Below are 14,398 nucleotides of genomic sequence, written 5' to 3' on the forward strand. Positions count from 1 at the left end.
GCTCCTATTGCATTTCCCTTTGTAGGGGTGCAGGTGAGTAGTTTACCCTCACAAATATTCATTTATGCATCAAATAAACCAGTCATTCCCCAGACAGCCCTTGGTGGTTCTCTAAGGACACAGGTAGAACTATTTCCCAGCACTGACCACTTGAAACCTTTAACTGGAGATGCTGAGGATCAAACCTAAGATTTTCTGAATGCAAAACACATACACTTCAAGTCCCTCCCAAGTGCATACAATGCAAAAATATCATGTGTAGTCAGTGCCCAGGATCAAGAGAAAACCATGCCGTGGCTCAGTGGCAGAACATTCATTTTGCATGCAACAACAACAGTCCATTTGTAACAACAACAGTTCACTTGTATATTGCTCTTCTAAGCAGACTAGTGCCCCACTCAGAGCAGTGAAGGAAGTCAGTGTTATTATCATTATCCCCACAACATAGCTGGGGAGCTAAGAATGAGATGCTTACCCAAGGCCACCTATTGAGCTCATACACAAAGCATTGGGGATCCTTTCTTGAAGCATATTCTCTGGATTTCTGGAGTATCACTCCAAAGTGGACTTTCAGGAGTCCATTTAGCCTGGGACCATCTGCTGTTACTAGTATTGGCTTTGCAAAGGCCAGAATCTTTCCATGAACTGCTACCAGAGATCCTTTGCAATCAGAGATGCCAAAGACTAAGCCTGGTGCCTTCTTATGCAATGCTCTGCAACTGAGCTACCCTCACCCCCCACTCTAATTTTTAAAAGTTGTTGTTGTTCTTTTCTGGGTTGCACTATGATTCCCAAGAAGACATAACAGAAACCCCCAAATGTGTAAAAGCAGGAAGTAGTCCCAAAGGAGCCTCTTTCCCTTTGCTCCTTGTATGACTATATGACACCTTCACCCCCTCCAGCTGTCATCACCCATTTCCCACACACTTCCAGAGCTGTGTTGATGGCCTTGAAGTCGGTCTTCCAACTGCATGCTTGAGATTCCAAATGTACCAAATGATGTGCTGTTGCAGCATCTGAGCCTTGCTTCTATCCTGTTCTCTTGTTGTGTTCCAACTCCACTGTGTTCAGCCAACCCAGACACGTGATAAGAATTTACTGATCATCCCAAGGAAGGCAAAACTACTGGGTGAAATTGGCTGGAACAGGGCAGGGGGAAGAGTAAATCTTAACCATTTAAAGTGCAGCAGATGTTATCAAGGTTTTGGGATCAAGTATCTCTGAAAAGAGGGCTACAAGGAGTTGCTGAAGTTTATCCTAGAGCAGAGAAAGCTGTGCAAAGACTTTCTAACACATGAAAGCTTCGTATAAGCAGAGTCACAGCCACTGAATGGAAAAGAAGAGTTAATAGGCTTAAACTGAAGTCAGGTTTTAGGTTTTAATGCAGCAGGGATTTTTCTAGCTACAAGAGCAGTCAGGCAATTGAACCATTAAGTCATGCTACCTTCCATTTCTCGAAAGTTTTAAAACAGAGTTTAAAGAAACATGTTTTGGTGATTTGTATGTGAAAGGAGAGGGGAATTAATATGAAAAAATCTGGAAAATGTTCAGTGTAACTCCTTTGGTCTTCATTGCTGGCTTTATCATATGCTGGACGCAGAGCCCAAATATAGTGAAAATAATGAAATTGAACATGTTATTTCTGTCTGCCTGCCTGCCTATCTACAGACCTATCTATCTTATCTTAAAAAATCCTGAAATCCCTGCAAAAGGTTATATAAAGCATTGGTCTTCAATAGATGGGCCTAGGACTCACAAGAGTGCTGTGGCCTGCCATCAGGTGAGGAAGAAGTCGTGCCAAGAAAACACAAGCATGTGTTTTCTCCCCCCCGGAGAACAAGACACAGAAAAAGAGGGAGAGAGTAAAAAAAAAAAATTGGACATGTTGACTACTCATATATCTCCCTCTCTTGTTGTCTTCCACCAGCAGGTGAAGACTTGGTTTTATTTGGCATTCCCTTGATAACTCTCATTAGCCCTCCTCGTTTGTGAATCTATGTATGCTTTATTTAATCTTTTAAAATATTTTTTATCTATATTTCTGTATTTTATATGCTGTTTTACTGTTTGGCTGATTCTCCACCTTGGGGATGCTATGTTGCATGGAAAGGAGGCATCTTGGTGTTCTGAAGAAATAAAAATAAATTAAAATAAGCCACAGGAGAAGTAAGACTTGGGCTATGCTTGCTTTTGCCAGATATCAGATCATGCTGGACTGTTGGCAAAGTGAGCCAAATGAAAGGCCGAGATTCTCAGAGCTGGTGAAAAGATTAGGGGACCTCCTGCAGGCAAACGTGCAACAGGTAAGTAATAAAGTTGCACTAAGATTTCAGGAGAATCAGATTTATGTTGGAAATGCAGTAAAGAAAAAGGTACGTTTTTATCTATGGTGGACTTCTGCATCAGTTCAGAAGTTCTGGAATTTAATATTTAAAGTAATAGTGAATGTATTGAGAGATAAGAAGTCTAGTCATGACCCTTCTGGAGTTTTCAAGCCGAGAGATGAGCAAAGGTGGCTTTGCCATTGCCTAACTCTCCTTAGCGACCCTGGACTTCCTTGGTGGCCTCCCATCTAAATTCTAACCAGAGCTTGGGCTAACAAGGGCTATTCAGGCTGCTAGTATGGGCTGTACCTTTGTTTTAATGCCAGTGACCTATCTATTAGGAGAGGTCCCTCTTGGATTGAGAAAACAGCATGATGTTCAGATGAGATATCTAATGATTGCAGCCAGGATGCTATTGGCTCAAGTCTGAAGCAACAAAAAATTCCATCAGTTATACAATGGTGGAATAAGGGTTGGTGTCCAATGATTATGTACAGAATCACCACTTACAAGTATATTTCACTACAGAAATATATACAAACATGGCTACTCTTGCAATTGTTACAATATATCCTGTGAGGTGCAACAACAGTTATTAGAATGTATTTAGAGGACAATTTGAGAATGACAGTTTGCAAAGATCAGAACATATACCTTATCATTATTCTTTTAATTGCGCAATGACAGTGCAAGTGCAGTGCAGCACTCAGAGTGGAAAGGAAGGAGTTAATAACTGCCTGGAATGAGAGACTGATTGACAAGCTTCTCCCTCCCCCCTCTCTGATTGGCTAGTCAGAATGACAGTTGGTGCTGATGGGCTTTTTCAATTCAGTTAGGAATTTGAGTAGAGTTGAGAGTGTGGAGTCTGACAAGGAGGGTCAGACTCGTACCACTCTGAAGTGAGGAAAAATAGAATGTTTGCCTTAACTGTGACAACATTGGCCGATTCCAGATGACTAACCTTAAGGCGCTTCATGCCGTCCTCTTCCGGATCACGACGGGGAAAATGCGAAAAATCACGTTTCCTCACGCGAGTTTTGCGTGTCGTCGCGCAAAACTCGCGCGAGGAAACGTGATTTTTCGCATTTTCCCCATCGCGATCCGGAAGAGGACGGCATGAAGCACCTTAAGGTTAGTCATCTGGAATCGGCCATTGTCTTAAGGAGGATTTTCAGTTGATAAGTCCAAGTATAAAAGCCAGCACAAATTGAAAACCGTTTATACAGCCAAGATAGGGGGCATGTTTTTGGCAGAGTGAGTGGGTAGTAAGTGGAGATTTCCATTCAGCCAAATGAATAGGGTTATATCTTATGAAGAATAATAATTCCTGCCTAGTGTCTAGAAAGGGGGGTTTGGCTCTACGGAGGACCCTAGATCTGTTGTAAATGGAAAACTGTGCTGAACTAATGTCTGGAAAACTATATAACTGCTTATCAGGGTGGGACAAAAGGAAATTCACAACTTTAAAATCACTAACAGACACACTACTTGACACAGCTTAGCCAAGCCCAAGAGAAGTTCGTGAAGCCTAACTAACAACGACAATGAAAAGAAACATTTATGTAATTCAATCACGTGTAATTATTATTATATCATAAACCGTAATGTATCAAATGTTGTACATAATATATACAATTTTAACCACACATCACCACCACTACGCCTTGCTATAGAATAATAAATACACGCTGTTATACTTGATTCTCATGAAGGAGAGGGGTTGATGCATGTGTGGAACTATTATATTGTTATGAATTTATTAAGAAACGTGTCAACACCCTTTTTGGTACCATCTCGCCATCTTTGAAGAAGAATCAAAACGGTTTCTCAAGAACTGGTCCATCCATCAGATGGCTTGTGATTGGACTGCTCCTTCCTGGTTTAATCTCACCTGCAGCACTTCAACAGTCTACCATTGGAATATTTTGTGAGGCACATTGTGCTTGAACGAACAATTTCTTGCCTTAGCACCTTGCACTCTAAGAATATTACTTACAGTTGCACTTTAAGAAAATATTTATTATTCTACAGCAAGGTGTAGCACGTAGCACTTTAATTGTGACCTCCTGTAACAAACTGATGTATTGAATAACAATTTTTGATGTGGTTGCGGTGATGATGTGTGGTTAAAATTGTATATATTATGTACAACGTTTGATACATTATGGTTTATGATATAATAATAATTACACGCGATTGAATTATATAAATGTTTCTTTTCATTGTCGTTGTTAGGCTTCACGAACTTCTCTTGGGCTTGGTTCTTTTTGTGATACTGCTCAGCCAAAGCAGGCAAACATAGGAAAATCTGCCTCAGAGGGGAGGAGTGAAGTGGGGGTCTCTCATATCTGTATTATTTCTGCACTGTTCCTGTATGCATGATACATTTTATATCTTTACACATATAGGATGGCAAAGACTACATCCCCTTGAATATATTATCAGTAGATTCCATATCTGACCACTCCTCTTCTACCTCCTCTGTTCCTCAAAGAAAGGAAGATGAATCAGTACCAACCTTGTATTATGAATGTATTGAAAATTCTGGGTAAGACATAAATTAATGAAATATTTTATGCATAGAAGATTGATGGCAGGTAGCATAAGTTAAAGCACAATCCCTAGAATGATGCAAAAGATGGTAAGCAGATCATTTTTATTGCACCTGCTTCTATTTTTGTAATATTGTACAAACAGTCTAGTTACCAATGGAAGAAATGAAAAGGGCAATGCATATGTCTTGTAGGTTTCAAAGCTGACCCATTGAAAAATTCCATCGTTATGCCTCATTTATATAGAAGATGGTGTAAACTGAATGTGATTTGTAAATAAACTCCTAAAGGATTCTCTTTAACTGTAGTCCACATGTTGCAGTTGTTATTACTGTGTGATCTTCTTTTAAATAATAAATGCCCTGCCATAACATGAAACTACAGTCCTAAGGAATCATCATAGCCATATGTATATTGCCGCTATTATACAGTCCCAGGCAGGCAATCCTCAGTAGGGTATTTGTCATTTTTAGCAGTGACAGAAGTTGATTGACAAGGTAAAACAGTGATATCAATAATTTATATGAGCCCTTGAGAATCAAGTTCAGTAGATCACTTTTCTTTGTTGCTGTGGCCAGTTGCAAAGGGGGGGGGTATGCAAGGCCAGATATGTTCACAGGGAGCAGTGTATCTAATGTATCTAAGCCACTGGCCATTTAGCCTGACCAGATGACCCTGTAAGTCCATAAACAGGACATGAGGATAATGGCTACATGCCAGGATCAAGGTCTGTAGGCAACAACTGTACTACAACTGAAGCATCTACAGTTTCAAATCCAGTTTGTGATCATTCGTCCCTCTTTAGCGTAAGATATGTGAACATAGTGATATATTGATCTTCTCAGTAGTATGCAGGTGTCCATAAGCAGGGAGAATACAAAGCCAGTAGCAATGTTGTTTGTTACCCACAGATGCTTGGTTCTGAAATAACAAGCTTTTTTCTCCACCTACTATTTTCAGAAGATATGTTAATGTTTTCAAAATGAAACCACCACAGAGTCTCAAGACCTTTGAGGAACTGACACCCAAGGAAAGATTTGGACTTCATGTAAGACATTTCTAAAATTGTATATATATTTTTAAGAGCCACTTTTATTTTTTATTTATTTTCGATTTTTATTCTGCCCTCCCCACATTTTCAGCAGGCTCAGGGCGGATTACAAAATACATAAAGGTTAAAATATATAAAACAGTTGTTATAATTAACAATTCTAAAAACATCCAATTTATACAACCTGGTCAGCTCTCAGAATCTAAGCAGAGTCAGCCTTGGTTAGTAATTGAATGGGAGATCTCCAATGAAGGTCAGACTTGCAGAGGCAGGCAATGGTAAACTACCTCTGTTAGTCTCTTGCCTTGAAAACTCCAGCAGTGGCCACCATAATTCAGCTATGACTTTCTACAACCACCATTCATATAGATGATGGCTTTTGTGTTGCAGGGAGCTGGAAAGAGGCAATACATTGCACATCAAACACTGTATGCCCTTAAAGCAGGCCTAGTCACTGAAGTTAGGCACAGACAGTTTTTGCTTGTACTTCCAGTGTCCTTTAGTGTAGAGCTGTAATCTTTTTTTTTTGCCATATCAGTGAATGGCAACCATTCATGTATAGGGGAGAAAAGGATGTGCTCAGGATAGGAACTAAGATGGGACGGGAGTGTCATATTTTTCAGCCCTGCTTTAAAGAAGCATTCATTCTTCCCTGGCCTACCCAGATAATTACTTCTGGCTAGATTTAATAAACCAAGATGAGCAAGCATCAACCACTTAGGACGTTAGTTGAACTCCTCAAAGTAACTCATCCACATCCTTGGCTGCACTAACTTAAATTCATCCAAGCAATAAGTTATCTGGAGTTCTAAATTCTAATAGTGTTCCCAGATTGCACTGCTGAATTGTTAACATCTAAATTGTGATGGATGCAAGCAATTTTATTTGCAAAACTCCTTGCAAAAGTATTATGGTGACCTACCAGATATTTTGATCCTACATAATTGGGGCAGAATTATACCCACAGTGTAGAAAAACTCAGCTAATATGATCAGTCAAATGCTCTTTTTCCATTGACTCTACTTGTGCTTTAGCTATCTTCCAGCCTGTTTCATTGCTCTCACCTCCAGATAAACAAAGAATAGAGTGACCCCTGTGCGCATTTAGGCCCAAGTGTGTCAGTCTCTTGGGACAGCTCCACAACCAGGCCTTCCACAAGAGGTGCAGCTAAGTCAGTGCAATACTCACTATCAGGAATCATCTGGATCCATCAACCTAGGGGGCATACTAGTTTAATAATGTTTCCTGTCCCTGCAGAGATTATGAGGAATCATCAATCCAAACATCAAAGTAGCAGTTAGTCCATGACAAGGGAATCATACAAATTTCCCTCGCTAATAACTATGAGTGCAGAAGACCAGTTAAAACTATGAGTTGGGACAGAAATTTGTTGAGTAGAGATGGGCACAAAATGGGAAAAAAATTAAACAAGCGTTTCGTGTTTCGTCGCATTCCACGGATCACAAACTTTCACAAAATTGTCCCGTTTCGTGAAATGATTCGTTAGTTTCATGATTCGTCAGAACCCAGGGCACTTCAATGGCCCCCTTCATACCCAAAGACGGCAAACTCGCAGGGAGACTTCAACAGGCTCTCCTCCACCCACCCTCATCCAACAAGCCAGCAAGAACAAATGCTCTCAATAAGAATACAAGCAAAGAAAATTAAAGGGAAAAAAAGATAGGCCCCAGAGCCAGACAATGCCCTGAGACTGGGGTTGGGTGGGGTGGAGGAAAGAAGGCACCTTCACCCAACGCCTTTCCCAGCAAGGCCAAGAGCTGAAAATAAGAAAGAGGCTTTTCAGTCTCTTTTAAAGCAGCGGCAAATCCAGCCAAAAGCTCCCAATTCCACTCTCTCACTCCAAATCCCAGCAACAGGTCCTCCTTCTTCCTCTGTCTACTGGAACCAAAACGCATGAGGCAGAGAGCTGTGCCTTATATAAGCAATGCTCACATAGAGCAGAACAGGAGGCCTCTGGTTGGCAGACAGACCTGCCTAACAGGATTTGGAGAAATGAGATTGCTGTTCCCATGGCTACAGAAGGCCCATCTCCTCAGTTGCCTAGGGGATTAACCCCTCTGCTCCTTGCTGTATAGGGCAGAATGGAAGCTCTCCAGTTGGCAGCCTATCAAGGTTATGTGGGCTAAGATTGGGGTTTCCAATGGCAACAAAAGGTCTGCAGACATTCCAGGCCTATGTTGCCTAGGGAATCAATGGATCGGTGCCAGCCTGTCTAGCATCACGAATTGATTGGCCCAAAAAGTCATGAATTTCATGAAAACCACAGCCCCACGAAATGAGTTTCGCGAAACATGAATCGGCTGGATTTGTCACAAAATTTGATTTATATTTTGATTCATGCCCATGTCTATTGTTGAGACAGCCCTCTAGCTGTAATGGCACCCTGATGTCCTGGGCCACACCTCTAAAGTGGGCGTTGGCATGGCTGCGGAATACTTCCAGACCAGGGGCCTTGGGGATCTCTACACTATACCCAGGACAAGCAGCCTAGGTAGGACTTTTTTTATTCCTAAGTCTTCTCCCCAGAGGGAGAAATAACAGCAAGATGGGGGTAGTTTCTTCTCCATTTAAATTGCAACATTTTGTAAAAACAAAAAAGGCCCTAAAAAACTCCCGCACTGTCTAACATGCACATTCAAAGAATGGAATTGTATTATTTCTTCTCGGTTCTCTTCCAGGGTTACCAAGCAGAGAGCAGACTGGTGCTGCCTTCAGAACGGCTCAAACGTTTCACATGGACAGGCAGCAAACAAAAGCAAATGCTCTTCAGGTATGTGAGTGAAGCCACACTTCATTTACAAAATGAGGGCTGCAGCAGCTTGTTGGAAAATTATCTTGGTGTAGATGTCTATTCTCACCTTTCTTCTGCAATTCATGTTACCCCCTGCCCCTATCTCTTGGCGTTGTCTAAATAACTGCTTGTACCAATCTTCATTTAAATATTGACTCACAGGCTCTATTTATACCATTTTTTAAAAAGAAAATCTCAGCGGTTGCTCAAAGGCACATCTTTGTCAAAGCAGCCACCATTACTCCACGGTAGTGCTGCTTGTGCACACTGAGACTTATCCAAATTCAAAAGGGGGGCAGATGTATGAAGTGTGTTAATCCCTGCTACAAGAAAGGTAAAATAGGAGCGGTCTCTACCATACACAACACATGAACCTGCCTTATATCCCAAGTCAGACCATTGGTCTCTCAAGTTCACTGTCTACTTTAATTGGCAGGTATATGCAGAGGTAATAAAAACAGATGGCGACTGTGATGAGACTTTAGGTCACCTTTCTAGTTTTGGAACGTGAAGGGAATTCAGACAGTATGAAATGTACTGGGAAGAGGCAAGGGCAATCCGTGTAATAAGACAGGGTTGCAGTAATCAGACAGTTACCCAGGCCAGGACTTACCTTGTCAGGAACTAAGTGGACGATATTATGCGAGCATGACACCACTAGGTCCTGTCCCATGACATCATCCAGCCTGGACTCTAAAATGCAGGAGTCAAAACACTGGGGATTCGGCAACTTTTAAGGCTTAAACAGATCAGTTGAAGATCACGCATCTCATTCCGTCCATTCAATGCTAATTGGAAGCTCATGCAGCCTTGATTTGGGTATATGCAGGGTAGAAAGAGGAAGCTTCACTATTGGAAACCAGGCTTCTTCTTGTGTTAGTATTTTTAAAGAGAAAAAGTGTGTTTAAAAGACACACCTGTATGTTGTTCATCACAACAGATTGTGAGAAGCCAACCAGTTCAAATACATTCTTAGATTGCACTTAACTAAATATTTGGTCCAGAGTCATCTTGAAAATAGTTGGGATGCCAAGTATGTTGAGGATGGTGTCAGACAACAATACTTTTCCATTTGGTAAGGCCCATACATATGTTATAGCAGCTTTTTTTAGCACCAGAAACACTGTCGCTGGAATATAAAAACGGTCCTCATAGTGGTCGAACTTGAAGTAACCAAACCATGCTAGTAAGTAGCATTCATCATGACAGTTCAGGATCTTTATGTTTATTCAGAGTTTCTGGGCCAGTATCTTTCCAACAATTTTTTAAAAAGAATACACACAGTGTGATGTTAGCTCAGTAGCATTGCCAGGTACCCGTATCCTCCCAGTGGGAGGGGGGGGGGCTCAATAGTCACGGGCATGATGATCTTTGTGTGTGCACAAAGCACACACATGCTCCCAACCCCAACACAATGACATCACTTCCTGAGGTGCCATCATCACCTCCTGCCAGGAGCATGCCAGCTGTGCACTTGCCCTTGTTGCCTGCCAGGGGTGCACCTGGGAACCTTATGGCTCAGGATATCTGGTCACACATAGATGCATACTAGATACCTACTAAAATCCTCAGCAAACTTTTTGAGTCTGTGAGCACCTTTGGAAATCTGACATGGGGTGGTGTGTGGAGCCACAAAATGGCTGCCAAAAGAGGCAAGACCAACCACAAAATGTCAGAGAGCAAGGCCTTGCATAGTTAATAGTAACTCTTCAATATTTCAAGCATAAACTCTGTTTATCAGATTGCCTTTTAAATGAACATACTGTTTAAAAATATTTTCTTGTATGCACACAGCTTGCCTTCAGTCACACAGTGAAGATCCTTTTGTTGTGGTAGGTAGCAGCTGCACAGCCTATCAGATCTCTAGTGGCCAATTAGTTTTGCTTGGCAACCCCGACCCACCCCTGGAACTAGGAAAGGTGTCACTGGGTCCCTTGACTTAGTACCTTAGATTATTAAAATATTAAAAATTACCATTTTGTGGTAATACTAGAGCCTTTTAAATTGCACACTATTTAGAGCCTCAACATGACTTAATTCAGCCTTGCACATAGAAGAAAAAGTTTGCACTTGGTAGTGGAAACTGCATTTCACCTGTGACAGAGCAAGCAGAACACAGCCTAATGGTGCACATACCTTTTCTTTTCACAACTTGGCAGAAACGTGAGCCATTCAATTCTCAAGGATACTAAAATGGCAACATTATAATGGAGAATACAGGATCATTATTTCTTTTCTAGCTCCAACATTTTATGTTAGTCACCTTCCTTTGCCAGACATCATCTAGGGAACAACAGCTTACCCCATGATTACCAGTACGTCACACTAACAAGGAAGAGCCAGTGTGGTGTAACGGCTAGAGTTGTCAGATTACGATCTAGGAGACCCAGCATCAAATTCTCACTCTTCCATGGAAACTTGCTAGGTGACCTTGGGCAGGGCCATATTATTCATAAGGTTGACGAGGCTGAAGCCTAGGGGCCCCGCAAGGACTGGGGACCCATCAATTTTTTTTGCTGAGGTACAGTTACCTGCACCCTAGAGCTCCAGTGGTTAAAGGCACTTTACAATCTGCACTGTAGCAATACGTGTACATATAGATTTATCCATATATATACTCTCATAAGTATATATGAATAGAATCCTTCAGAAGACCCTCAAAATGGGCTATGTACTGCGGTCTAGTACCTCCCATTCCAGTCAGGCTGTCAGCTGTAGTGGGGTGAAAGAATGAAGTGTGGGAGGGGCCCCAAAATACATGAAAGCCAAGGGGCCCTGCCATGGGTTAATATGGCCCTGACCTTGGGCAACTCACATATAGTCAGCTTAACCTCACAGGGTTGTTGTTTGGATAAAATGGAGGAGCTATTTTGGGTTCACTTTTGGTCCCCCAATGGGATGGGGATATAAATGAAGTAAATAAATAATACTCCTGTTCTAACAGGAATTTCTAAGTGGTGAATGGGCATTAAGGCTTACTGGTCTAAAAAGTCATGAATAATTTTTTGCTTTTAGTGTGAGACCTTGGATTAACTGCTTTAGCAAACCACATGCTCTAGGGGGCTCTCTTTCTCAGACAACTGGATTACCCGTGTTAATCATGACAAGCTAAACAAAACTCCCTTGAAGAGAAGGCAACATCCTTCAAAACGGTGTCCATATGATTTACATCAGCAAGCCTGACTTTCTCACCTATCTCCTGCTGCTGCAGCCCCAAAAGCACCCCAAAATGCTGCTTCTGGGAGATTTTATTCCATTTATTGTACTTTTAAAATAAATTGTGTTATTTTTCATTTAAAATCTTTGGGTAACTTATCATCCTTGCATAGAAGTTGTTTTGAAAAGTGATTGCATGCTCATAAAACTAGTGGCTAAGAATCTGTCTTTAAGCATTTATCTAAAGGGAATTTGCTTTTATTTACAGCCTCCACTCTGCCAGCAGAAGCAAGGACTCTGTGCTTTTGGAAAGCACAAAGCCAAACTTATACAGTTTCAGTTGTGGCCACATCAGTGATGTGACTCAGCCATTTTACTGTGGCAATACAACATGGGAAAAGAAAGTAGCCCAGGCCTTCCCTCCTCCCCGCTATAATTCTGTGGTTCTGTATTCCCCACCGCCTGTTTAGCAGGGATCTCTAAGCACTAGTAATTTAAGAGCAGCTGCTGCTTGGCTGGTGGGCCCTTCTTCATCTCCACCACTATTTAAACAGGTTCATTGCTGCTCCCCACACCAGCACATTTTTACTGAGCAACAGAATGACTCTCCTGCACCCCCTCCTTGTTGTGGCACCAACTCTGATCCAGGCTCAGTAGCTTGATAAAATGCACTCAGGAAAAAAGGTGCTTTGTGCAACAGAAGCTAACCTGGTTGCCATGATCCCCAGAATTCCTAATTGAAGCTTCTTCTCCTGCTATTGTACAAGTGAGTTGAGTAGGGAAATCAAAGAGCAAATAGTTAGCAGCACACTACTGAAAATAACTGTATGAGCATTCATGTAGCTATGTTCCTATTGCTTAACATCCTATGGATGTTTCAAAAACCTTAAAAACCTTTTAAACACAGTTTTTGGAGCAGAGGAAGTAGCAGGAGAGTTTACAGCTGTTTTCCAGTTGATTGATGTGCCAGTCTCTCATGCATCTCAGGCAGTCAAACTTCTTGGAGCCAGCTTTGCAAGGTTACAGCTTGAAATGCTATGAAAACCTGCAAAAGCTATTCAAGCAGCAATCATAAAGGATTACAAGGATGAATATACTAGACATGGATAGCTCTACAACATTCTCATAAGGTATAGCCACACTAAAAACATACTGGTTTTATACCACTTTCCACTTCAAAAGTGGATCAGCAAGATTCCTGAACATTTTAAAAGCCAGTAAACAACTACAATTCCCAGGGGAAAGAAAGTGACTATTAAGCATAGAACATATACATGCCTTACGTATTATTTGTATTCAGGAGACTTCAGCTGTTATTTCTCCTTATCTTTTAAACTAAGTTTCTTGCCCTTATGGGCTGCAAATATAGGCTTGAAAGTTTGCAGACAACATTAAATGCAATTTCAAGACACAGATCCCAGACAAAATTTCCACTTGAAAGGGATGGGACATTTAGTGAAAGAACAATATGCCTAAGACATATAGGCTACAGGAATTAGGATTTCCATGGCAGATGCTTGCTATTTTCTTTTAAAGTAGAATACACAATTCTGTACATAAACTCTATTTAGCCTGTGTATACTAGTTGCAAAGGATGCTGTAACAGGAAGTGCTAATTTAGGGTAAACCACATAAATGCACCATTGCAACTATGCATATAGAAATATTTTTGCCCCACAAGCCTGCAGAAAAAATGTCCTTTCCCTTTTGGAGAGGCTCCATACATAGAAATGGTCAGTTAAAACTTTTCATGGCATGGAGGTAAATTACATCACTCAGTAAATAACATCCTATTAAGCATATATGAAAGAGACAGGACATTTCCTCCCCTGACAGCTGGTAAACCTAAAAAAGACAAGGAGACCAGGGAAGCTTTGGCGGAAATAGCTGCTGCATCTAATTGCTGCTACTATTAAAAATATATAGTTTTAAGGGCCAAGACTATGCTACTAGGCTCATTTAAGCTAAGTGCAAACTTTTATTCAATGTACATTAGTGAACCATCATTTAAGGGTAAAACCATTGAGATCTTTGATCTAGAAAAGCAGCTAAATACAGCTACCCCGTCTCAACTAAAATCAGTCATGATAAACCTCCCATGGAAAGCAGTAGGGTTAGTCAATGGGACTTGAGCACAACTCACTTTAGCCAAATCAGGGCCAACAGAACAGTGTTTGGTGCAGTAACAGAAGAGAAATGGAGAATGCTCTCCCTTTGAACAGTTGTAGTCTTTGATCTTTCTATACAGACAGAGCAGCACTAACCAATTCTTCCAATAGTTTGCCTACTGAAAACTAAGAAGCTATGAAGAGGTTTGTGCATCTTTAAGCAAGGCATTAGCAACTGTATATAAAAGTATTTATTTACATTTGCATTTAATGAACTTTTAAAAAACTGGAATTTTAAAATTCTTGTCCTATAAAATAACAGGATGTAAATGAATCTTATTACCTGGGCCTTAACTTTTTGAACATGTTTTCTAAAGTCTCCCAATAAAGTTTTT

The 14,398-nt window shown here is 41.0% G+C and overlaps 1 protein-coding gene across 1 annotated transcript in view; it reads left to right on the forward strand.

Annotated features, from left to right (window-relative positions):
- FLT1 (fms related receptor tyrosine kinase 1) overlaps window positions 1-14,373 on the forward strand; it is a 151,702-nt gene extending 137,329 nt beyond the window's left edge. The window contains exons 26-30 of the mRNA XM_054973761.1: window positions 2,198-2,303; window positions 4,733-4,872; window positions 5,837-5,924; window positions 8,627-8,718; window positions 12,164-14,373. Coding sequence (XP_054829736.1) covers window positions 2,198-2,303; window positions 4,733-4,872; window positions 5,837-5,924; window positions 8,627-8,718; window positions 12,164-12,365 — 628 coding nt within the window. The 3' untranslated portion in view covers window positions 12,366-14,373. The remainder of the gene's footprint in view (window positions 1-2,197; window positions 2,304-4,732; window positions 4,873-5,836; window positions 5,925-8,626; window positions 8,719-12,163) is intronic.
- Window positions 14,374-14,398: the final 25 nt, after the last annotated feature.

This window comes from Eublepharis macularius, chromosome 3 (assembly GCF_028583425.1).
Source record: "Eublepharis macularius isolate TG4126 chromosome 3, MPM_Emac_v1.0, whole genome shotgun sequence".
Classification (NCBI taxonomy): domain Eukaryota; kingdom Metazoa; phylum Chordata; class Lepidosauria; order Squamata; family Eublepharidae; genus Eublepharis; species Eublepharis macularius.